This window comes from Larus michahellis, chromosome 13 (genome assembly GCF_964199755.1).
Source record: "Larus michahellis chromosome 13, bLarMic1.1, whole genome shotgun sequence".
In the NCBI taxonomy this organism is placed as follows: domain Eukaryota; kingdom Metazoa; phylum Chordata; class Aves; order Charadriiformes; family Laridae; genus Larus; species Larus michahellis.
The window spans coordinates 12,864,531-12,889,512 of NC_133908.1; the positions used below are offsets into that span (position 1 = coordinate 12,864,531).

General features: G+C 55.5%; 1 protein-coding gene across 9 annotated transcripts in view; it reads left to right on the plus strand.

Annotated features, from left to right (window-relative positions):
• Positions 1–24,982, plus strand: part of CUX2 (cut like homeobox 2) — a 67,878-nt gene that overhangs the window by 33,519 nt on the left and 9,377 nt on the right. For 2 of the 9 annotated variants that reach the window (XM_074606327.1, XM_074606326.1), the window contains exons 2-8: positions 17,772–17,850; positions 18,051–18,144; positions 22,563–22,700; positions 22,884–23,010; positions 23,845–23,921; positions 24,004–24,070; positions 24,314–24,362. In XM_074606327.1, coding sequence (XP_074462428.1) covers positions 18,063–18,144; positions 22,563–22,700; positions 22,884–23,010; positions 23,845–23,921; positions 24,004–24,070; positions 24,314–24,362 — 540 coding nt within the window. In that variant the 5' untranslated portion in view covers positions 17,772–17,850; positions 18,051–18,062. Of the gene's footprint in view, positions 1–17,771; positions 18,145–18,928; positions 22,701–22,883; positions 23,015–23,844; positions 23,922–24,003; positions 24,071–24,313; positions 24,363–24,982 lie in introns of all 9 variants that reach the window. The other 7 variants (XM_074606325.1, XM_074606322.1, XM_074606324.1 and 4 more) reach the window with 5 other exon arrangements.

The following is a 24,982-nucleotide window of genomic DNA, read 5'->3' on the forward strand; positions in this document are numbered from 1 at the left end:
GGCGTGCCGCAGGGATGCAGCTGGCTGCAGGATGGGGTCTGGCTCCCGCTTTGCCCTGATTGCGGCTCCATCTCTGGATGCTGAATTATAATGCCGGGTTGGAAAATGAAGCTCTCAGGGCTGAGACACCCCAAATTGTCCCAAATGGAAGAGCAAATGGCTGTGCGGGGGAACCAGCCCCCCTTTGCAGCAGAGGCGAATTTTCGGGGCACTGTCCGTATTAATATGTAAAAGAAGCTGGCATAATAAATGTCACCTAAACAGAGCTCCGGTAAACATAGCTCATCTTGAGTGTATAATAAAAATAATATACGGCTGCCTCTCGGCAGCTCCCGTCTCAGTGCCGGCCGGGAGGAGAAGCCCCTTTGCGAGGATCTTGCGGCTGGCATGACCCTCGTCCCCGGCAAGAAATACCCAAAAGCGCCTCCCGGCACAAATAACCTTTCCAGTGCACCGAGAGGCTCTTCTTTATGGGTGAGGGAAAGTGCTTAAAATGCTTAGAGGGAATAAACAGCTTTTAATGAAGTTACATTGCCACATAATGGGTATCATAAAATTGCCTTCATAGTACAGGGTCCCAGGATGGCTTTTATTATCGACTGAGCAGGAATCCTGTCTGTAAAGCTCCGGCAGCTGCAGAGAGGAGAATGCAAAGTCTTCTTAAATTACCTGATTGAAATAACCGGCAAATATTCTGCTTTGCTGCTTTGTTGAAGGCAAAGCTGCCTTTGGGGTGGTCTGTCAGACCTGGTTTGCAGCTTCTGAAGAACACAGGAGTTTCATTGCAGCAAAACAGATGTTCATCTTGTTTCTCTATCGGCTGTTTGATGAGAAATTTATTGCTCTTCTGCTGGGCTGGAGCTCCTCTGCTGCGGAGTCTATTAGGCAGCCCGGGAGCTGGCGGGGAGCCAGGGAAGCCGCGTTTTGATGAAACCCATGAAAAAGCCTCAGCTTCGAAGGCGCCAGTAATAATGCATCGGCTAGACTCTTCGGATCGGGCGATTGATTGCCCGTGATTTGATTTATTGATCAATACCCTCAAATTTGGCGTCTGAGAAGCTGAACTAATCTTTAACTGCTGTGAACATCTCTGCCTGGTGGAGAATTAGAGCTGATAAGGAATGTATGAAAGGAATCTGAGCTTATCTTAATCACACAGTGCCCCGGCGCTGCCTGCGCCGAGCGGGAGTGGATGTGTGCAGAACACAATCACCAGGCAGAACAGAGCAGATCTATAAATTGATGGAATTCAAAGCCTCCAGCATCGATTACCATTATAACAAACAGTGGCGCGCTGAATGTCTGATTATTTTTAGACAAAGATTCTGTGCTCTCAGCAGCAATTTTGCTGATGCTGTCACTGTGTCAGATGTCTGTTGTTGATTGCAATTAGATGCGATACAAAAAAAAAAAAAATAATTTAAAACTATCTCTGCCTATAGTTTTATTTCCACTTATTAAATCTCCTCCTTTGTTTGCCTCCTCCTAATGTCTGCAGCTGGATGAAATATTGCATTACCAGAAGAGATCTCTTATATTCAGTTGGGTATAATCACTTTACAGATCATTGGATTATATCTGATATGGTTCAGATAATCCTGGGGAAATGTGGGACATTTACTCTGCCTTGGTTAAATGCGCCCTGGTTTAGGGTTTTGAATGCGAATCTGCATAACATTTGGGTTTCTGAAGCAGGTCTGCAACCCTCCCAATGATCTAATTCTATTAAAACACTAATCAATTCCCCGTGACGTCAGTCTGCTTTCCTGCCGGTGCTGAGCGTTAGGTCCAACGTGGATTTATTCTGTCCTTTTTAACCAGCTTTTGGAGCTGCCGCGCCATCGGCTTTCATGGTTTAAGGAATGAACGCCCCGGAGCGGTGACGGGGTGTGGGCAGGGGGGCAGCAGGGCACGCCGGGCACCGCGGTTTGGTTTGCCCGGGTTCCGTGTGCCGGGATCCCTCTATGGCCAAGGGCATCCATAGGTTTGATGCTTCCCAGCTTCTCACCAGTGTGTGGCTGAGCGGCAGCGTTTGGGACCGGTCGGTGCTGCTGGAATGGCTTTGCCAGGGGAATGCGGCTGGCAAAGGGCAGTTGCTGAGATGGCTTTTCCCGATGGGGAAAGCTCTTTGGGAACCCTCCTTGAAGCCCAAATCCATGCTGGGGGCTGCGGGTCCGTGCAGGGATGCAACGGCACTGGGACTGGGGGGGTCCCTTGGGAGCCCCGTTGGACCCGGTTGGGGTCTGTCTCTCCGCACCCCACGGTGATGCCGCTGCAAGATATTTGGAGAATTTCACATTTTTGTTTCAACCCCAGCGGGGAGGACAAGGTGGGCTTTGCCGCGTGGCGAAGTGGTGGCCGTGGCCCTGGCCCTGACCTGGCCGCCGGGGGAGCGGGAGGTCTCCTCTTGAACGTGACCTCATCTTGCGCAGACACGCGCGGCCCCGGGGCTTGATGGAAAAATGCACCGCGGCAGAGGAGTTATGTGCTGCTGGCAGCTGGTGTTTTCTTTCTTTGGGAAATCTAATATATTGATTAGCTTTCTTCAGAACAGCATCAATAAAGCGTATAATGGCATGGCTGGTGCCTGCGGCGTCTCCTCCCCTGGTCTGAGCCCCCCTGGAGCCGGGAAGGACCTTGGCTGCTCCATGCCAGGCTCCGCGTCCCGCCGGCTGCTCCTCCCTTTCCTGGCAGCCACGGGCCCTGCTCTGCCCAGCAAACGTGCTTGGCCAGACACCCCGGTCCTCTGCATGGGGGTTACCCCAGGCAGCCTTCCTCCTCCTCCTCTTCCTCCTCCCATCCCATGCCTCCACAGCACGGCTTCTGCTGGCAGCTTTGGCTCAGTCAGCTCCAGCATGGAGGCGCTTGGCCAAACGCTGTCAAATATCTCCAGGGTCTGGCTACGCGGTGGGGCACGGCTGTGATGTGCTCCTGTCCTGGTCATCCCTGTCCCTGCGCAGCCAATGTCACCAGCAGAGCCACTGTCACCGGTGGTAGCACCGGCGGTGGTGGAGTGACACCGTGCCGGGGGACTCATTGCATCCTGGATCCCTTCCAGGTGCACATGGATGCTCTGCTGGTCCCATCGCGGTCTCTGGCGTGGTACGGACCCTTCTGGCTGCAGCCTGGCCCGTGCTGTGTGGATTGCTGCTCCAGTCCCGCGGTCACGGCCGGGGAAGATGGAAGGAGATACCTTTTCCATTAAAGTGTCTAAGAGAGTTTAGAGGGTGGTTTATTGTTGTTTTTGCGGTTGGGTTTTTTTTTTTTTTGAGCTGATTGATTGCGATAATGAATGGAGCCCAGAAATCGGCTGGAGCGGCGGCTGGAGGCCGGCTGCTGGATTTAAAGTCCTGGTTGGCTTCAGACCCTCTCCATTATTTCAGCTTTCATCTGTAAAATACACAGAAAGCGAGCGGGATCTTATTTAGGGCTCTCCCAAGCCCAGATCTGCCCTCGGATGCCAGTCTCTGTAGGAGCGGGTGCCTCGTGCTTGTGTTATATACCGTTGGCTTATTTATTTCTCCGTGGTTCGCTGGAGAGCGAATCCATCCGGGGGGGTGGATTCCACCATGGGGCACCTTGGCATCGTGCAGCGGGTGAAAACAGCAACATCCAGGATTTATCTGGCTTACGGATGCTTGTATTTTTCTTTCAAGTCTGGTCCACTTCTAAAAGGGCTGGAGGAGCTTCCTGGTCTCCCAGCGCCCCGGGATGGAGGTGGCCGGGCTGCATCCCGCCGGCTGGGAGCTGGGAAGGGTTTTCTCTGCTTCCTGAGCATCTTGCTGTGGGCTTATTTCAGAGGGAGAGATTTTCAGGGAAAATTGACAGCTGATGACTATGGGAAGATGTTTTCAAAAGGAGAAACAATTTACAATAATTAGAAATTTATAAAATGTCTTTAAACATGGTGGTAATAGGGATAAGAAAACACTTGCTGCAATGTAATCAGTTATTAGCAGCTGATCATTTATCTCGATGGATAGTTGCTGCTGGTACATGAGACACGTAATAAAAGGACTCTTGATTAACTAATTTGAATATCTTTTGAGAACAAATTCTGAGTTCTCTTTTTTCTCCATTGTAACGGATCCGTACATCTGCGAGATAAACACTGAATGAATATGGTAATGAATATTATTCTGGAAGTGTAGCCCTCGAACGCTACCGTCGCCGTCCCAACCCTGGCCTTGGGAAGCCGCTGGAATAGATGTAATAAGGAAGGGGCCCTTAACGATGCCAGCCGGGAGGAGGCAAAGCTGCGGGATGCAGGAGAAGCGTGGCGGGGGGGGTTGCAGGGATGCGGGGTCCGGGAGGGCAGGACCAGGCTGGCCCCCTCCATCAGCCCCTCTTTGGCCTCCGGTGAAGAGCAGGATGGCAAAACTCCAGGTCGGTGGAGCTGCCCACGAGCAGCCACCAACACGGCACGTGAGATGGCAGCCCTTGATAGATGGGGTTTTTAAAAAACACAGCCGTTTCCTCTCTCCCCGGGAATGGAAATCTGATGCGCGTCTCAAACCTCTGGCCCCTGCACGATCCCATTACAGCTCTTTTGATAACACGCTGTAAACCCTGATTCCATTTTAGATGCCGAGACCTCGCGGCTCAGCGTCTGTGCTGCGGGACCGTGGACCGCTGGTGGCCCCGGGGTGACGGGCGGCAGCAGCAGGACCGATCCCTGCTCCCTCCCGGCTGCCGTGCCCGCACGTGCCGGTGGTTAAAGGATGCGGACACAAGTGTGCAAGTGTGGCATGGCCGAAACAGACAGGAAAACAGATTCACAGAATCACAGAACCTGACAAACATGTATTTCTCCTTCTTGGCGGAGCGGGCAAAGGGAGGAGGCGGGTGCCGGGTGGGTTAAGTGAGGTCCGGTCCCAGCCCCAGTTGGTTTCTCCGGCAGCTCCCGGCCCGTGGTGCCAGCCCTCCGTGAACTCGCCAGCGGCTCAGGAGCAGTTCCCGCTGCCTGTGAGTTATTCATCGTTCTCAGCCGCTAATGGACTCCATTCAAATACCTCTCCCTCGCTCCCCCCTCCCAAGTGTTATGATTCACATCGTGGCTGAAAGCAGATTCCTTTTGGCAGTGAGAGCCCCAGTTATTTTATATTTACGCATCATTTTCTTCCCAGGATCCCAGTTTTCCCCTTCTTTCATGTCCCCCTACTCCTTTTGGTTCCATCCCGGGTCGGGTCACGCCGTGGCTCCGTCTCCATCACCCGCCGTCCCCTCGGCACATGGCTGTGGGGGGATGCTGCTGAGGGACGGGGGGCTGGATGCAGCCGCTCCTGCGGGGACGGGACTGTGACGCCCCGAGAAGTTGGCCCTGCGCCTCCTGGGTTGTATTTACTGCGGCAAGGAGCAAAGCCCACGTAGCTGTGGATGCAGTTTACAGGTAATTAAACTCAGCTTGGTGAGGATTTAAACATTAATATTGATGCTAAAGTTTTTAATAAAATATAGGGAGAGAGAGAGAGAGAAAGAGGTATCGATTCCTATAGGCTTTTTATTTTTTCTTCTCTCCCGCTTTATTGTTGCAGGGAAGGGTTGATATATGGGTGAGCAAGAAATAAGGATGTCCCGTGCTGGCATGGGGGTCTGCAGGTGAGGACAGATGCGATCCCAGAGGGATTGGGGAAAATATTTAGGAAAATGCCTTTGGGATTGATCCGTATGGCGAGGCCGTTCCCTGCCCGCCCCTCCTGGGCATCCTCCGCGATGGGCACAGGCTCATCCCTGCGCTTGGGGACAGCATCCGCTCCTTGGGAACGGTGCCCAGCCTCCGAGGATTCCACGTCTGCGTCTGCATCCCCTGTGTTGCTCTCCAGATCAAGACACAACCCCTTGGCTGCCGCCGCCGCCACCATCCGTGTGTCCGGGCTGCGCCGCTGGCATCGCTCCCGTTCCCAGCATAGTCCTGGTGGGTCCGGGATGGGGGTTCCTGGGGTCCCCCGGTCTCGCAGCCCCACTGCCTTCATCAGACCCCCTTGGCAACCCGTGTTCCCGTACCGCACCAAAGGCCGTTAAAAAGATGCTGACGGCCGTTTTTCACTCCCTGCTTCTCTGTATACACACAGGACTCGGGTTTATCTGCTTTCTTGCCAATATTTTTTTATATAACAGTGAAATATTTATATTGTCCAATAAAAGGCAGTAAGCTTGCAATCTCCCGCAAATTCATTTGAGACTGGGAGCTTCGTTGTCTGAATTTTACACCCGGCAGTGACCCCTGGTAATTGGCTCCATACATCTTTAGCGTCGCGGATTTACATAAGGCGTAGGGGCTGATTGATGGCCGGGGTCACGCCGCCTGCCCCACGGCCCATCTAGCAGGGGATGGTGGTGGCCACCCTGCACCATGTCTCCTCCTGTCCCACCAGGGCACGACCTGGCGGGTTTTTTGGTGATGCTGGTGAGAAGGGGAAGAAGGGTTTGGGACCCCCGCAGTTTGGGTATTTGTGGCTTAAATCCCCGCAGCGCCAGGGTGGACGGCTGGCTCCGCGCCGAGCGTGGTGGTCACGGTCCTGAGGTTTTGGTGGGACGTGAGGATGGAGCAAACTGCAGGTAATGGAGCAAACTGCAGGTCCTGCAGCCGGGACCAGCTGCCGATCCTGGGGGTGGCAGCTCCCTCCGTTGCAAACCCTGTTTTGCCCCTCAAAGTGCCCAGTTTGGGTGTTCGGGGTGGGCGAGTCGGGGACGGGACGTTTATCGCCGGCGGCCGGAGCTCAGGGCACAGCCGAGCTTCACGCAGTCACCTCTCGACCTCCGCCACCAGCACCTCAGCCCCCAATTTATCAAAAAGCAATTAATACCCGCCCCCCCCACCCCTCAGGTTTTACGGTTTCTGTCTCTTCCCGCCGACTGCAGGGCAATAATTAGAGTCTGGCTAATGAGGTTTTCATGGGGGGGATACGGTCTCTCGCCCTACCTCCCCACCAGACAAAGGCTTTGCCACCGTTTGTGGGGCCGGCATAAATTTTTTCTGGCTGTTTTCACTGCGATACAAGCCAGATTGGGACCGGGACCCCCCCCATCACAGCCAGGCCACGGGATTTACCGGGAAGCACCCGAGAGGTCGCATCGCATCGCATCAACCCCATCATTTTTATCTTTTTTTTTCCCACACCCCCCCCTCCCCACATTCCACCAAAATTAAAAAGCCATCTATATCTTAAAAACCTTATTTATGAACACTTAAGCGTAAGTAAGTCATCGTTGGACGGCTTCCCTCCCTGCTGATGGATGTAATCTGGCACCGGGGTGGACCGGGAGGGAAATCTGGCAATACAATATGCTGTGCTTGACTATTTTGACACTCGGAGTGCGATGTTTTTTTTACAGTTACTGATGAGCTTATGGCACTGCTCCTTTTGGAGACGCGAGGAGGAGGCTGGGGCTGAGAATATTGATTAGCAAGCTCCTGATTATCTCAACAACCCTCTCGCCTTGCCTTTTCTTTTGCGAGGAACACAGAATTTCTTCAATTATTCATATAAACCCCCTTGTCGATATTGCCAACACGCCGTGGCTGCGCGACACAGAGCAAAAGCAGTCCGGGGGAATGATATTCTTGCAATCTTAAAACCCAACCCTCTTAAACCACCTTTATTTTCGTTTTTTCCCCTCTTTTTCTCCCCCCCCCCCCTTTTGTTTTTGTTTTGTTCCAGAAGGAGCTTAATTCTGTTGCTTCGGCGCTGGCAGCGCGGCGGGGGGAAAGCGCACAGTCTCATAAACATTTAATTGAACTCAGCTGGGAATTTAAGAAAAATGTACCTGAGGTACAGGAGATTTGCTGTTAGAGAATTAACTCGGCAGGACGGCGGATTTCCCTCCCCAGCAACTAGATTTTTGAGAACCGTAGATGTAAGTGACTAGCAAGAAGGGAAGGTAATTAGCCACAAAGACAAATCATAGCCCCTAACCTTGGGTTATGGGGATTTCTGGCTCTCGCTGCCTCTGGTAGCCCCTTTGGATGGGCAGAGCTGGGTCCCGGAGCGGGGGGGACACAAGGGGTTCGTGGGGGGACAGAGCATCCGCCTGGATGCGGCACCCGCCTGGATGCATCCCGGCAGTGCGGGAGGAAACTTTGGGTTCCGAGGCGTTTATAAAAAGCAAATGTTGAGTATTCAGCGCCGAGATGCTGGCACCCAACTCGCAGCCCAGATGGGGGGAGATGTGTTGTTTTTTAAAAAAAAAAAAAAAAAAAAAATTAAAAAAGACGAGAAGGGGGGAAAAAAAGAAGAGCAACTCTAAAATAGCTTTCCTGGGAGGCCGTGCGGGGAGGGGTGTTTTCTGCCTGCCTGGGTGGGAGGAAAAACCAGCAGCGTTAGAGGGGGATGCTCGGAGCAGAGGTGGGCAGGGGAGCGGGCAGGACCTGCCCTCGCCCCCCGTGGTCATGATCCCGGCCCCTTCCCACCCCGTTGGCTCTTGGGGGTTGAAATGGGAAGTGGAGAGCCCCGGGAGGGACAGACTGGACGTGGCTTGGTGTGGACAAGGCACAAAGTCACCGTCCCTGACCTCTGTGGGGTTTCTGCAGCTGATAAAATCCTTCTGCGCTGCCTCCGTGCTGGGTGGTCCTTGTGCCACACAGGGGCAGGGGTGCGGGCAGGGCCCTGATGTCCCCTGAAGGACATCAGGGATAGTGGCCCTGCCTGGAGAGCTTCCAGGCAGGGGAAGGAGCCATCACTGACGGGAGGTGGTGTGGCATGGCTGGGAGATGCCGTGATGTGACCAGGAACTGCCATGGTGTGCCTGGGAGGTGCTGTGGTGTGACTGGGAGGTGGTGTGGTATGGCTGGGAGATGCCATGACGTGACCAGGAACTGCCATAATGTGGCTGGGACGTGCTGTGGCACGGCCAGGAGATGCCATGACATGGCCAGGAGATGCCATAGTGTGGCCGGGAGATGCCACAACATGGCCAGGAGATGCCATGGCATGGCCAGGATGCACCAGATGAGATTGCAGTGGGCAATCTAAGGGAGGAGCTGAGCAACCAGGGTGGGACGACGTGGTCCCAAACCACCACGTTGCTGCAGAAAGCATCTCACTTCTTCATCCTCCAGCCTGACCCAGGTGCTCCCTAGCCCCGTGCCCCTGCCACATCCCCGGGGGCTCCGTGGATGCCGTTTCTTTGGTCCCCGATACCGGTGAGAGATGCGTTGCACTTCAGGATACATCTTCTTCTCCCTGGCTTTTTAATGTTCTCTCTTCAGGGGCTGCTTTCTCTGCTCCTCTAATGTGCTTCGATGGAAACCCCTGGAGAGCTGCCGGTACTCCGAGCTTGCCAGCAGCGACACATTAGGATCTGTCATCTGCTGAGCATTACCTGATTTTAAATCTGTCTCTTTGGAGCTACGGAACTGCATAAGAAAATATTAAAGTAAACAATAAGTGGATTTACACAAATGCGACTGATTTCCATATTTTTCATCACTTCATTTTATTACTGGGTTTACTGATATGCTCATTTATTTATAGGGCAATCCAGTATTGATTCATTCCGATGCACTATGCATAAACACATAAAAGAGAGTGATAACAATAGGAATACATTTTCAGTCTTTTAAATACTGCATTTTTTCCGATAGTCTTCATTAGATCCGCTACGAGAATATGAGCTATGTCCTTCGGGGAGCCCCAGCCGGTCCCTCCGCCCAAGTGGCTCTGGATTTATGGGGGTGTAAAGGAGAGCAGGATGCGATTACTGCCTCAGTGGCAGCTCCTTCCCCAGCTCTGCTGCCTTTCTACCCCCCCAGGGCTTTTTTCCACAAGAGGTTTGGGGTGATTTTATCCCAAAAGGTGGATTCTGATCCCCTGGAGGCGGGTTCCTGGGCTGCGTCAGTGCCAGGCGGTGCGGGGTGGACACTGCGGTGCTGCGGCTGCTCCTGAGGTGGGGCTGGCTGGGGCCTTCCCCCCTCTTTTCCTTCCTCTTTTCCCCCTCTTTTCCCCCCTCTTTTCCTTCCTTTTTTCCCCCTTCTTTTTTAATCTTTTCTGTCTCTTTTTCCCTTCCCTCTTTTCGCCGCTTCTTCCCCCTTTTTCCCCGCTTCTTCCCCCTTTTTCCCCTCTTTTTCCCCTCTTTCCCCCCCTTTCCCCCCCTCTTTTTCCCCTCCTCTTCCAAATTTTTTAAAATACTTCCTCAATACATTTTTTTCCCCCGCAAAGCACACTTTTCAGTGCTGCCCATGAATATTAACCAGGGAGAGCAGAGCGCTACATCATCTGCGTCACGGGAAGGAGCCCATAAAAGCGTGGTGATGAATGGCGAGCCTTCCCCCTCCGCTCCTTCTTGGAAATGGGAAGGGAAGGAGGGGGGGGGGGAAGAAAAAACAAAAAAATCATTTTGAAATATTAACCCGGGTGGGGGTGGATGGGCTTTTTTGGGCCGTTTCTCTCTGCCATTCCCAAATCCATTCCATATACATTTAGGTTCTTATATCCTTCCTATATAATTTTTTTCCTCGAGGAAGGAGGAGCAGGGCCAGGAGAATAAACCGTACCCACAGAGAATAAACCCAGCTTTTATTCCCCCCGCCCCGATTAGCTATAGGACAGTTGCTTTCTCTCACCAAAAGCTGCCCGTGACAGCAGTTTAATGGCAACAGCTTGAGACGGACAAAGTTTGAATATCCTTGCGACGGAGAAAAGAGCAAAGCGAAAGCCCTGCTAATTACAAAAGTTGCTTTATGAAAGATAATTCAAAGCAATAATTTAGCAAACATAATCAAGTAGCGCAGATGGGGATTTTGATGAATAGTTTGCAACATGCAATTAGCAGCTCTTGCAGTTACATATCATTAACCCTCAGAGCACAAAAATTATTTTCTCATTATTAGATGAAAAGGTAAAATTAAGCTGACTAGACAGTAAAGGAACAAACTACAATTAATTACCTTCATTTATTACAGTCATTATTTTAAACTTATTTTTTTTTACTCTGATAGATAGACGAAAACATCTAAATTAAAAGTTTTGTTCTGCTAAATGGGAGGTGAAACTTTGCGATGCTCGGGACGCGCCCGTGTGCCGAGGCCATCCCAGCTCCATCCCGGCTTCATCCCGGCCCCGGGCACCAGCGGGAACCCCCTCATCACCCCTCTTCATCCGCGCTGGGGATGCAGAGCCCCCCGCATCCCTGCCCGTCTCCTCCGCCGACCTGGACCACAGCCTTTCGTTTCGGCGCGTGTGCCGGTAGCAGATGGTTTGAAGTTGCCAACTGTCAGCAAATGCACTGAGAAAATAAATTAAGGGGGGAAAAAAAAAAAAATTAAGGAAAAAAACCAACTGAAACCAGCCAGTGTGGGGGGGAAGCGTATTAAATTATGTCGGTGAGGATGGTAAAATATGCTTGAAATATTTTCCCCGCCTGCTGCGTCGTGATGGGAGGCTGTAGCTCACCTGGGGACGGGCGTCGGGAGGAGGCAGGAGGATGCTCCTGCCCGGCAGCAGGCAGTGGGGGGGACAGGGCCAGCACCGATTTGGGGGGTCATCCCAAGAAATCCTGCGCTGCGGAGCAAGGGAAGAGCTCGGGCATCTTTCCCCCGGAGCCGGCCGGGACGGGATGCCACGGAAAAAGAGGTGGGGGGAAAAAAAACCTAATGAGCTGAACGTCCTCTGACTGTGCTCTCAGGAACTTTGCCAAAGCGTCATTGAACTTGTCAGGAAGTATTACAACAAAATTAAGAACCAGCAGCAATTTTCTTGCGTTCGGGATCCTATGCTTTATAAAGTAAATTATTAATGCATTTTTTTTCTCCGTTAAGCAGTTATTTGCAGCAGTCTCGGTATATTTCTCATTAGAAATAACATCATCTGAAGAACTTATATTGATTCTTTTTTTTTTTTTTTTTAATCTCCGAATCATGAACGTGAACAACATATTTCTATGACGTTCCCTTTAACTAGAATTCTCAGGCTTTATTTTTATATTATTGATCTTTTGACATGAATTGCTTTTTGGCCTTGTGAAAGCGGTGTGAGCTGCTTCTGCCTTTGGAGGAACGGGCCAGGGGCTGCAGTGGGGGAAGGAGTGGGAAGGAGGGGTGTGATGGGTCTGGGCGTAGGTGTGATGGGTCTGGGCGTAGGTGTGATGGGTCTGGGCATGGGTGTGATGGGTCTGTGCATGGATGTGATGGGTCTGGGCGTAGGTGTGATGGGTTTGTGTGGGTGTCATGGGTCTGTGCGTGGATGTGATGGGTCTGTGCATGGATGTGATGGGTTTGTGTGTGTGTGTGATGGATCTGTGCATGGATGTGATGGGTCTGGGCATGTGTGCGATGGGTCTGGGCATGGGTGTGATGGGTTTGTGTGTGTGTGATGGGTCTGTGCATGGATGTGATGGGTCTGGGCATGGATGTGATGGGTTTGTGTGTGTGTGTGATGGGTCTGTGCATGGATGTGATGGGTCTGGGCATGTGTGCGATGGGTCTGGGCATGGATGTGATGGGTTTGTGTGTGTGCGATGGGTCTGGGCATGGGTGTGATGGGTTTGTGTGTGTGTGATGGGTCTGTGCATGGATGTGATGGATTTGTGTGTGTGTGATGGGTCTGTGCATGGATGTGATGGGTCTGGGCATGTGTGCGATGGGTCTGGGCATGGATGTGATGGGTTTGTGTGTGTGCGATGGGTCTGGGCATGGGTGTGATGGGTTTGTGTGTGTGTGATGGGTCTGTGCATGGATGTGATGGATTTGTGTGTGTGTGATGGGTCTGTGCATGGATGTGATGGGTCTGGGCATGTGTGCGATGGGTCTGGGCATGGATGTGATGGGTTTGTGTGTGTGCGATGGGTCTGGGCATGGGTGTGATGGGTTTGTGTGCGTGTGATGGGTCTGTGCATGGATGTGATGGATTTGTGTGTGTGTGATGGGTCTGTACATGGGTGTGATGGGTCTGTGCATGGGTGTGATGGGTGTGTGCATGGATGTGATGGGTTTGCGTGTGTGCGATGGGTCTATGCATGGGTGTGATGGGTCTGTGTGTGTGTGATGGGTCTGTCCATGGGTGTGATGGGCCTGTGCATGGATGTGATGGGTTTGTGTGTGTGTGATGGGTCTTTGCGTGTGTGTGATGGGTCTGTGGGTATCCAATGGGTTTGTGTGGGTGTGCAGTGGGTCTCTGTGCATGTGTGATGGGTTTGTGTGTGTGAGATGGGTTTGTGCATGGGTGCGATGGGTTTGTGTGTGTGTGATGGGTCTTTGCATGTGTGCGATGGGTCTGTGCATGGGTGTGATGGGTTTTTGTGGGTGTGATGCATCTATGCATTTGTGTGATGGGTCTGTGCATGGGTGTGGTGGGTTTCTGTGGGTGTGTGATGAGTCTGTGGGTGTGCAATGGGTTTGTGCATGTGTATGATGGGTCTGTGCATGGGTGTGATGGGTTTGTGCATGGTCTGATGGGTCTGTGTGGGTGTGTGATGGGTCTGTGTGTGTGCAATGGGTTTGTGTGGGTGTCGTGGGTTTGTGTGGGTGCGATGGGTCTCAGTGCATGGGTTTGATGGGTTTGTGTGGGTGTGATGGGTCTGTGTGGCTGTGTGATGGGTTTGTGTGGGTGTCATGGGTTTGTGTGGGTGCGATGGGTCTTAGTGCATGGGTGTGATGGGTTTGTGTGGGTGTGATGGGTCTGTGTGGCTGTGTGATGAGTTTGTGCGGGTGTGATGGGTCTGTGTGGCTGTGTGATGGGTTTGTGTGGGTGTGATGGGTCTATGTGGCTGTGTGATGGGTTTGTGGGGGTGTGATGGGTCTATGTGGCTTTGTGATGGGTTTGTGGGGGTGTGATGGGTCGATGTGGCTGTGTGATGGGTTTGTGGGTGTGCGATGGGTTTATGGGCCTGCCATGGGTCTCTGCGCGTGTGTCCCTGCTCTGTGTCCATGTGCAACGGGTGTGTGCGGCAGGTTTGTGTGTGTGCACCACGGGTTTGTGTGGGTGTACAATGGGTCTGCGGGTGTGTGCGATGGGTCTGTGGGTGCGCGATGGGTTTGTGTGGGCGTGCAGCGAGTCTCTGTGTGTGCGACAGGGTTTTGTGTGTGTGCGCAACGTGTCTGTCCATGTGCGATGGGTCTGTGGGTGCGCGATGGATCTGTGCACGTGTGTGATGGGTTTAAGGAGTCAGTCGGACGTGGGCCACCAGGAAAGCAGCAAAGGAGCCCGGCACAAGGTGGGGGCTCCCCGGTACATGGCCGGTGTTGCACGGGGGGTTCAGCCCCCATCACCCAGAGCTCTCCCCGGGGAAAGCGGCTCCCTCCCAGGCCCCCCCCCTCCGCAGCCCTCCCGCTCTCCCCGACTTCTTTACACATCAGCAAAAAAAGGCGAGGAAAATAGCGAAGGCTTGAATGAATTTTTTCATCAGTTTTCTTCAACATTTGGGGTCTCTGCTGCCGCTTTCTCCCCCGACAGCTGTTCCTCTCCGCTGAAAAAGAGCTCATTTGTGGTTTACTGCCACCGGTATTTAGATGGAAATAACCCGCTACTTATCCTGCACTTGATCTCATGGATATAAGAATAAACTCACCGCCGGTGCAATGCAAATCCCGCGCCTTTGGAGAGGAGATGCTCAGACAGTCGGTCCTCGCCATCGTACCAGGAGGAGGACCGGCTGCGCCGGGGGAGTTTTACCATTTTGTCAGTCAATTATAATAATATTTCTGCTTCCAAATGTTTAAAAAGTTGGCTTCGGAAGGTATAATCATGGCACAGAGGCCAGCCTGACAATAGTAATTAATTAGGCTATTACGCATTCTACAGTGATAATTGCTTTGCTGGAAAGTCACCAGCCATGAAAAGGACCCGGCGCATAAATGTAATTCATCACGCGGCGGCGATCCCGCGCCGCTGCCGTGCCTCACCTTGAGCCCGTGGATGCTGCGGAGGGAGACGGGGACGGGGGGGGGAAATAGAAATTAATAGTACGTCAATATATAACGTGGTGGCAGAGCTCGCCGCCGGCCGCCAAGGGCTTTGTGGGCAGAGGGAGAGCGGTTGGCGGTGGGTTTGCCATTGCCGATGGGCATCGCGGTGGTGAGGGGAGCAGGGATGACACCATCCCGACCCCATCGAGCTGGGGCTGCTTGCGGGGACCTTCAGCTCCCCCGTCTTTAGCAATTTTCTCCTCTTTTTAGCAAGATGAGGGTAACATCACCCTCTCAGATGCTTCTGCCCCAAGGAAGCCAACATTTAGGTTGGTTTTTTTTACAAAACCTTGATCTTATGGCTGATGTGGGCTTTTTCCAGGGGTTTATTCAGCTCTACGTGAGGAATAACAGCGGTTTCAGGGTTGGGGTGAGCTGTGCTTGTGTGGCACCTGGAGCTGCTCCGGCTGGAATCACCCCTGGCATTTTGGTGAATTATCCCCATCCGGAAAAGGTCGCTGAAAATTTTAAATATCTTTTTTTCACTGACATTTCCTTGATGTTTAGTGGGACTCGGAAAGAGCAGAGGGGACACTTGGCTCGCCGTCCCGCCGATCGGCTGCACTGGTGATGCCCCGGCACCGACATGGGCTGAAACGTTCTGGCCCTGAGCCAGAGCCCAGCGTGGGGGGACAATGGGGCAGGAGCTGGGGCTGGTGAAATGGCCCCCAAATGCCTTGTCTCATGACATGCCCCCAAATGCCTCCTCACCAGCAAACTGCGGGTCCTGCGGCTGCAATTAAGATGCTGATGGTAGTTAATGGGTGGAAAGGCACTACACCGCGTCCTCCAGTGCTCCGTGGGAAGGTGGGCTGAGTGGTGGGTTCACCCCTTGCGTGAACCAGGAGGAAACGTGGATCCGTCCCCAGGGAGCCCGTGGCGGGTGGCCGTGGAGAGGTGAGGTCCATGGGCCACGGTGTGGGGATGCTGCAGGCTCCTTCCTGCCCCGGAGCCACAATGTTCCTGCTGGGGGATGCTCCGATCTCCATCGGGATTGCTGAGGAGAGGGAAAGGCTTCGATGTTTCCCCTTGAAAAACACTTTGTCTCTGTGATGTGACTTCAGGAATAAAACTCAGCAGAAGCAGCCCAATTCGAAGGTCTAGGCCGGCTCCTCCTCGCTGGCACAGGTTGGGGGTGCGCGTGGGGGGGCAGACACGGGTGATGGAGGGGTGATGGAGAACACATTAGGGCTGTCTCTTTGCTCTGCACCCTTTGGTCGATGCTGTCTCAGGGGAGGTGAAGCTCCTCTGAGCAGCTCGGGCAGGTCCAGGCGTCCCCGGCGCCCCGCGGCAGAGCCGTGCCGGTGGGCTGTGCCCGCTCCCGCTCCTCTCCCGTGCAAGGTCCGAAGGGTGTGGGAAGTGAGGGGGGGGTCACACAGGGCTGATGCCGTGGAGCCCCCCAGCACCGCCGTGTCTCTGCAGCCTTACGGACCCCCCGGCAGGGCTCCCCGTGCCACCCCAATGCCACGTGCCACCGGCGAGTTCGGCAGGCGCGATGCCATCCTGCTACAATAGACAGGCAGTGCCGCTCGCCGTCTGCTTGCTGCTCCCCCCGGCCTTTCCCCACTTTATTATTATTATTTTAAAGCACCCTGAAGCCAAGCGTTTTTTGCAGAACGCTGAAGAAAAGCCCCCAAATTCCTCCTCTGCTGGAAGCACGGCGCCGAGAAAGTAGGTTTGTGTACGAGATGCTATAAAAAGCCCGGCTTATACAATTTTAACAATAGAAAAATGATCTTTGTGCTCCAGTGCCTGCGAGCTTGGAAGGAGAAGGCGGTTTGCTCAGGTGGCTGCTGGATTACAAATGAGCGGTTTGCTTTGGGTTTGAATGACAAGCAATCGCAATCCGGGCTGGCGGGGTGAGCCGGGAGCTCCGCCGGCACAGAGGGGATGGGCGGAGGGAAAGGATGCTCCCGTGCGGGAGCTCGGGACCTGCCACCGGGCTGAGGTGGGAAGTTTGGGCTTCGTTTAGCCCATCGGTGGCTTCGGAGTTGTTTAATTGACTAGTCCGCTGTTGGTAACGGTGTGTCTGCCAGCACTGAATGCCGGGTGGGCGCCTCTTCCTCCATCACCATTTGGCACGGGCAACCGGTTTGGATCAAACTGGGTATTTTTCTGTGGGGAATGGGTCACCTCCACCCCTGGCTCCTGTGCCTGGGGTGGCAGGGATGCAGAGGCCTGTGTGTTCCACCGGCACCCCGTATCATCCGCTGCAGGGGTAGCAAGGAGACCCTTGTCAAACAAAATGCGCTGGAGCCCGGTGGGCAGCAGCCCCCGCCCCGAGGTGTCAGTGCGCCTTGAAGAATTAAGGGGAGTAAATGATTCATGCTCCTAAATGTTGGATGGGAGCAGGCGGCAGATTAATATGTTGTTCGGTTATTAGTCATGCGATGTGCCGTCTGCCCACCGCCCAGCCGGCCTGAGCATCACCAGCACCCCGGCAGCCGAGGGGGACGGGGACATGCTGTCCTGGTCCTGGTGCACGGGACAAGCATCGCTCCTGCCCATGGCATCGTCCCAGCCGTGCCGTACCGGGGAGGGTGACCGGGGAGGGCTGTGTGCTGGATCCAGCCCAGCAAGCACGACAACAGGCAGGCTTCTTTATTTCTTATTTAAGCGCCGACATTAAATTATAATTTTCATTTACTCAGAGCGCATCAATGATTTAGGGCGACGTGACGTGGCAGCGGCGCGAGGAGTTTAGCCAAAGGCAGCGAGCGGCTGCGGGAGGCGCAGAGCCATGCCGGGGGGACCCGTGTGCCGGTCATGGGTGGCACCAGTCCCGGTAGCCCGGCAGAGCTCGCTCCTGCCCCGAAGAGCCGGTTCCCTCCCCCAAGGCCATTTCTCACCCCCTTTTTCCATCTCCCTGCAGGTGATTGCACTTAGTAAGAGAAGCAAGGAGGCTGAGACGGCTTTCCTGAGCGTTTACAAGCAATTAATCGAAGCTCCAGGTAAGCAACGCGGTGGCGACCTGGCTGCCTAACGAGTTGCGTGCCGGTGCCGAGAGGAGCCAGCGAGGACCACGGCGGCGCTGCCGGCCCCATCCCGGCACGGCACGGCTGGCATCGCCGACCTCCGCTCGCGCATGGTGCTCTGGAAATACCAGCCGAAGAGAGGAGTGGAGACAGCTTTTGCCATCGCTGTGTTTCAGCCCCTGAGCCAAATGCATCTTGACATTAGGAAAGGAATACATTTGCTCAGCCCTTGTAATAACACTGCGGCTATCCCCAGTTGTCTTTTCGACGGTAAGTTAACCGAAACGATCGAGTGCTGGCTCGCAGCACGGCTCCTGGCACCGGCTGCGGCCTGGGGACGGCATTCCCTGTTTCACCGCCGTGCCGGGGTGTACCCCTAGTCCGGGCGCCGCTTGAAGTCTCGGGAGGGGGAAACTGAGGCACAGGGCAGCCGTGAGGCTTGTGTTGGCAGAGTCGGTGCTAGGGCCGGGTGAGGGGACGGGACCCCCCTCTCCCCGCTGCTCCCCACCGTGGGCTCTGCCGCGCTCTGAGCCGGGGCTGCCAGTTGTGCCGGGCACGGTGGCGGCACGGAGCATCCCCCGGCACGGCGAGGACGGAGAGCTGCAAACGGCTGAAGATGCACAGAAAGGCTCCTGCAGGGCCACTAATTCATTTTCCAGACATTTAGGAATAACAAAATGTTTTAATGATTTCTTAGGGGAATTAGGGAGACATATTTTTGTCCTCATTAAATTTTCTCCTGTGCTACAAGAACCAAATGTCAGCTCGCTTTCCAGAACCCAGTTATCTTCCCTCCCCACCCCCCCGTGCCCACCTGCCGTGCTCCTCCCGCTCACACACGCGTGCACATGGATGCACACACATGTACGCAGATGCACACGCATGCACACCCCAAAACTGCTCCCTTCTTATCTCTGCACCCCCCTCCTCTTCCTCCCCTCTCTCTGCTCTCCTGCAGCATCCGTCCCTTGCTCCCCTCTCCCCTCCTGCTCCCCAAACCCTCCCGCCCGTCGTTTTACCCCCGTCTGTTACATGTCCGTGTGTCTCTCGACAGGCGAACTCTTTGTGGAATACTTTACAAGCGCCACATAAGTCCTGATTCGACATTTTTTGCTTTGAATGGCTGCTGTCAACACAAATCTCTGGCAGAGACTGTAACGGAGCCTGATTGCTCAGCAAGTATTTTGATAAGTGAGCTGGCTGTGTGTCTGTAATTACGGGAGAAAACCGTAAATCTTTTGGATATTGTTCACACAGATGTGGCGTGAAGGGAAGGGGGGGAAGCAGTAAAATGTGTTAAAAGCATAATTAATGTCATTGTTGTTGGGGATGATTTGATTTAAGGCTGACTTTGACTCGTGGAGGGATTCGTAGGGCGCCGGTGGATGTGTTTGAGCAGGTTGGGATGGACGGGCTGGTGGAGGAGGTGCTGCCCTGGTGGGAGAGGGGATGGCACCGCGGATGTGCCGTGGAGGTACCGTGGATGCACCCTGCGCACACATGGATGCACCGTGCACACACACACGGATGCATCGCAGATGCACCGTGGGCGTACCATGGGTGCCCCATGGGTGCCCCGTGCTCCCCTTGGAGACGGGCAGCAGCGTGGAGCAGATGTCACCCTTCAGCCCCCAGCACGGAGACCTTTGCGGAAGGCCAGGCCAAGCGGCCGGGCACAGGGATGAGCTGCTGGTCCCCAGGGACATGGGTGCTCCCTGAAGCTGTGCGCGGTCAGGAGAAGGTGGTGAGCACCCAGGGCCCCTCCTGCCCCATCCCACCATCCCACGGGTGCCTCCAGCTGCTCCAGCGGCTGTGCAGCGGCTGCACGATGCTACAATGGGGGTGTCCAGGACCGGGTCTGCTGGTGGCCCAGACCCCCTCCAGCATGGGGAGAGCCCCCCAGCCCCACTCCCCCGTGCTGGGGCTGGGGACACCCAAGAGGGACCCCTGCCCACCGCTCCTGTCCCTGCTGCAGCACTGCCAGTGCCACTAAAGGACAGCCAATAACGCCAGCTAGTGGCAGCACTTATTATATAGCTAAAAAAATTATATATATATATATATATGTATGTCTGTGTGTGTGTATATATATATATGAAAAAAAAAGTATATATATAGTGGGTGAGCGTATGGAGCGGTAGGTAAGCGTGCCTGGGCAGCGGGTTCCCTTTGCGGCAGGGACTTGCCGTGTCCCAGGGGAGCCGGCTGTGCCATCGGTGGGTGATGCCACGCCGTGGCCCCTGGGCGTGCGGGATCTGCCGCGGGCAGACGCAGCGCCGGAGCGCGTGGCACCCCGAGGTCCTGTTTTGGCACATGCCTCTCTCGTGTCACCCGTCACCCGGCTGTGCCACCGGTGAGTCACCGCCACGGTGGGGCTCACAGCCGCTCGGCTGCGGCGTCAGCGCCGTCTCCTCTAACCTGTCCCAGCGGGGGCCGTGACCCACGGAGGAAGGGACTGTCACTGCGCCGTGGGCGGTGGGGGAGAGCGTGGCTCAGAGCGTGACGGCACGTGGCATTGGCGGTGCCTTGGCGCGAGGAGACGATGTGCTCGGTTTCAAGCGGGTCCTCTGCCCAGCCCTGCAGCAGGAGGGGTTGTGCACTGGCGGCACAAGCACAGAGCGAGCACGGTGGGAGCTTGGCGTGAGCTTGGTGTCCAGCCCCGGCAGCCCTTTGGTGCGTCCCAACACCTCACATGCTGTGGCAGAGCCGTCCCCGCAGCCGAGGACGGCCCTTTCCCAGTGTCCGGGCAGTGTGGCATCAGCACAGTGTAATGAATCCAGCCGGGCGTTTTGCAGCAGCGTTGCCCCAGCAGAGCCGGAGTGTCGCTTGCTCTTTTCCCATCTAAAAGTTCCTCTCCTGACTACTTCATCCCGGGATGTCGGCTCCGAACACTGGGAGATCACCCCGGCTGTGTTTCAGCAGTAGGGCTGCGGCTCGTGGGAGGGGAAACGCTGACCCGAGGAAAATCCCCGGAGCTTTTATTGCTCGGGCCAGTTCCTCCCATATTATTTCTTATCACAGAGGCGAGAGGAGTTGCCGGCGCGGATCGGACGGGGCCTGCCCCGGTGTTTATCCCTGCGGAGGCGGCTCGCAGGCTGGCACAGAGCCTCCTGCCAACACCCCCAGGGCCGGGGGAGCGTGGGGGAGACCCCGGCCCCCGCAGCCGGGGAGCTGGGGCCTTGGAGCGCAGGGTTTAATTAGCCGTATCGTTATCTCAGCTCACGTACTTACGGGTGTTATTAATGGCTGTGAGAGCATCCAGTCCGGTTCGGGACGAGGCCGCATCGCTGCGACGCCCTTCAATGGCATGCTCCTTGGATGGGGAGCCAGCACGAAGGATGCCAAGCTGAAAGATGCCATGAGCAGCCCAGGAGTCACCGATTCGGTGCCAAAGCCGGCAGCGTGCCAGCAGGGCTCAGCGCCCACCTCCGGCTGGGTCCCCGCAGCCGAGCTCTGGGCACAAAACTGTCTGTGGGGTCTCTGTGATGTCCAGTAGAAAGGAGGGGGGACGTTCCCCATGGAGAAGGATGCTCGGGGGGCTTTCGGCATTAGCGCAGGGGGTCTGGCAGTCGCTGGTCCTGCGGGGAAGCCGTGTGGCGAGCAGCCTCACTCATTTGGAAGGAGCATCTGTGCTGGGCACTTGCAGCGAGGATCACAGGCCAAATCCTGCGTCTTTCGGGCAGGTTCACCCCCGAGACGCCCGGTGCTGCGGTTGGGCTGTGCCAAGGCAGCCCCAGATCACCCCAAATCCCGTGGCACAGCCATGGTGGTGCCGGGCCCCCTTCGTCCTGCACCGTTGCCGACTCATCCAGGGACTCAGTGGGCAGAAGACTTGTTCTGTGTCCCATTCTGAGCAGTGGCAGCCAGTTTGATTTTTTCCCCATCACCGTTATTATTTTTTTACCCTTGGATGCGTGCCATGTGTCCGTGCCGTACAGTAGTGCATCCGGCTCCGTCCCACTTCCCTGTTTGTCTAACTTTTTGACCCTGGAGAATTCAAATCTATTTTCTTTCCTCTTCTTTTCTAAAAAAAAAAAACAAAACACAAAAACACCCAAACCTATATTAACCTGGCTCAATAGGAGGCATTTTCTTGAACTTATTAAAAAATCCAGACTTGTAAATTAATTTGTTCATGTTGTACAATGGCAGTGCAGATGGACTCATTAGCATGCACACAACAAATAATTATAGATGAATTTTTAGCTGGCCTGCTTAATGGGCTTGCTGGGTTAATTATGTCAATGTATAATTACATCAGCCCTGGGAGACATAATGGCACACCCTGCTGAGCAGACACTAGCTAATGATGGTGTAATGCTGACAGAGGGAAGACGGACGGCTCTGAATGCACCTGCTTACCTCGGCACAAACCGCCATTGTCTGCGCCCAAACGGGCCAGCGCTGGCGGCACCGTGGCCACCGGTGCCGCGGGTGCCACTGGCTCGCTCGGGGATGTGATGCCCCCACGCAGCCCTGACGGTCCCTCGGAGTTGGCGATGGAAAACGTGGGACTGAGGGGTGCCCCGGGGTCGAGGGGGGGCACCCGAGCTGGTTTTCAGTAGGGTGCGGAGGGACGCTGCCCGGGGGTGGGCGGTGAGGAAGGTGGGCAGCGAGTCCCCGGGGAGGTGGGAGAGGGCTGGTGGTGGGCATCCCTGCCACTCACCGCCGTGTCCCCTGTCCCGCAGACCCCGCTCCTGTGCTGGAGGCGGCCCGGAGCCTGGAGGACCGGCTGCAGCAGCTCCAGCGCCTCGAGCCTGAAACCACCCCCCTGAAGGACCTCAGCCACCCCTGGAAGAAGCACCCGGAGCTCGTTGGCACCAAAGGTACCCCCCGGCTCCGGCTGCCCCAAGTGGCAGCAGCGGTCCCCAGCCGGGTCCCCCCACGTGCCTCCGAGCATCCCCAGGACACAGGGGGTCTCCAGGCCAGGACCTTTCCCCTGGCCTGTGGTCCCCCGTGGCCACTGCTGCTGCCCCCCGCGCAGCTGTGTGATACGTGTCCCCCCGCAGAGCGCAGAGAGGGGACGTCGCCAGCGGCCGGGCTCGCGGCGGCGGCCGAGCCCCCGCTCTCCAGCATCGACGGCAAAGCACTGTGCGCAGAAACCTTGCTGCAGAGAAATGAGGCAGAAAAACAAAAGTACGTGAGTAGCAGGGACAGGGCTCCACACCCCGCAGCCGGGGTCATGGCAGGGTGCCGGGGGGACACGTGGCTCTGTCCTGTATGGGGATGCCCCTCTGTCCTTCCCTCTCCTCCTTCCCTTTGCTGTGTGGGTTGAGAATGGACGCATCCAGCCTGGAAACTGGATACACAGTCCCGGGTGCTCTGAGCATCCATCTGTCCATCCGTCCCCTCTCCCAGGTGGTTTTTGGGTAGCGTCGGGCGCAGGCAGAGCCAGGGCAGGTCCCTCCTGCCAGCCCCTCGCCCCGTCTCCTGGGCACGTGGCTTTGCTCGGACAAATGGGTTAAATCCAGGTCAGCAGATGAACCTCATTAAATGGCCTTTTAATTTGGAGGCTCCCGGCTTTCCCGCTGCCTTCATTGTTATTCCTTAACACGCTGCATCGGGAAACAAATGAGGAATCTTTAAACCCTAAATTGCAGATCTCTGCGAGTAAGTTCCTGGCAAGTGCAGGCTATAAATAATGCAGAATAACTTTTCCCTGATTGCTTCCCCCCCTCCAATTAACTACAGGCGGGGGTGGGCTGCCATCTCCCCTATCGGAGGGGTTTCAGCAACAGGGATCAGGACTATATTCAGCCCAAAGTGAATTTTCTACACCTGGAGCAATAAACCCCTTAACATCAGGGGGTAACACGGCTTGAGCATGTCCCGACATCCACCGGCGGCTGTTTCTCTGTTGTCACTGAGTGATGGGGACACAGCGAGGGGGTCTCTGTGTGCCCTCGGGGGACTGTGGGGTCGGCATGGCCGCGGTGCCGCCGGCGCATCGCTGATGCCCGTCTCTCGCAGGGGGCTGCAGGAAGCACAGGTCACTTTGGCCGCTCGGCTGGGGGAGGCAGAGGAGAAGATCAAAGTGCTCCACGCAGGTAGGGGGGCCGGGGCAGGGGCCGCCGGCCACGGGGGGCCAAACCCCCACCCCACGGCTCACCCTCCTCTTCCTCCTCCCAGCGCTGAAGGCCACCCAGACGGAGCTGCTGGAGCTGCGGTGTAAATACGACGAGGAAGCTGCGTCCAAGTAAGCTGCCGGCGATGCTCGGTCGTGCCCGTAGGCTGTTGTTGTGCCCAAGGCTGAGCTGAGCAGCCTGCGGCAGTGCCGGCACATCCCCACCGTGCTTGAGGTGCTGAGATGCTTCAAGTGACCATCGCAGCATCCCGAGTCACGGGGGCTCCCTAGACCTAAGGCAGGAGCCCTCGCCGGCCATGGAGGGCTGTGTCCTTGCCTCCACGCCGGCTGACGCCTCTTGCTTTCTCGTCGCAGGGCAGACGAAGTAGCCATGATCATGACAAACCTCGAAAAAGCCAACCAGGTGAGTCGGGAGATGATTTTCCAGCCAGTGCAGGGCACGTACCCTGGTCCCCCTCTGCTGTGCTCAGCCACAGCCCCCCAGCCACTGTACCCACCACAGCACCCCAAGCATCCGCATGGCCTGGATGTCTCTCCCCAAAAATGGTACCGGGGTGGCCAGACTCCAGGACTGAGAAGCCCTACAAAGCGGGGGGCTCTGGTTTCCTTCACCCGGTGGCTCCTCCAAACCAGCCCGGTGGGACCCCCTGCCCCATGTTGGGGGTCACTAGTGTGTTTGGGCTCCCGCCGCTCTCCACGTTGGCTGCTGGAGCCGGCATTTGTCACCTCCAGCCTCTGACGGCTGTTTCGGGGCACGACCCACACCAGCCTGGTGCTGGTTTCTGACGCAATTCCTTCCGGCCTTACCCATTCCTCTGCACTAGTTTTATTGAATTCTGAAAACGTAGGTACAAATGAATGTCCGTGGATAATGAAAGAGATTTAAAGAGCAAATTGCATGTAAATACGGCCTTTTGGGTAGAAAAAGGCAGCGTCCTGGAGGTGGGCTGCTGGTGCCCAGAGATCGGGACTGGGAACCGCGTTAGGATGTGGGGAGCCAAAATACATGGAGGGGGCTTAAGG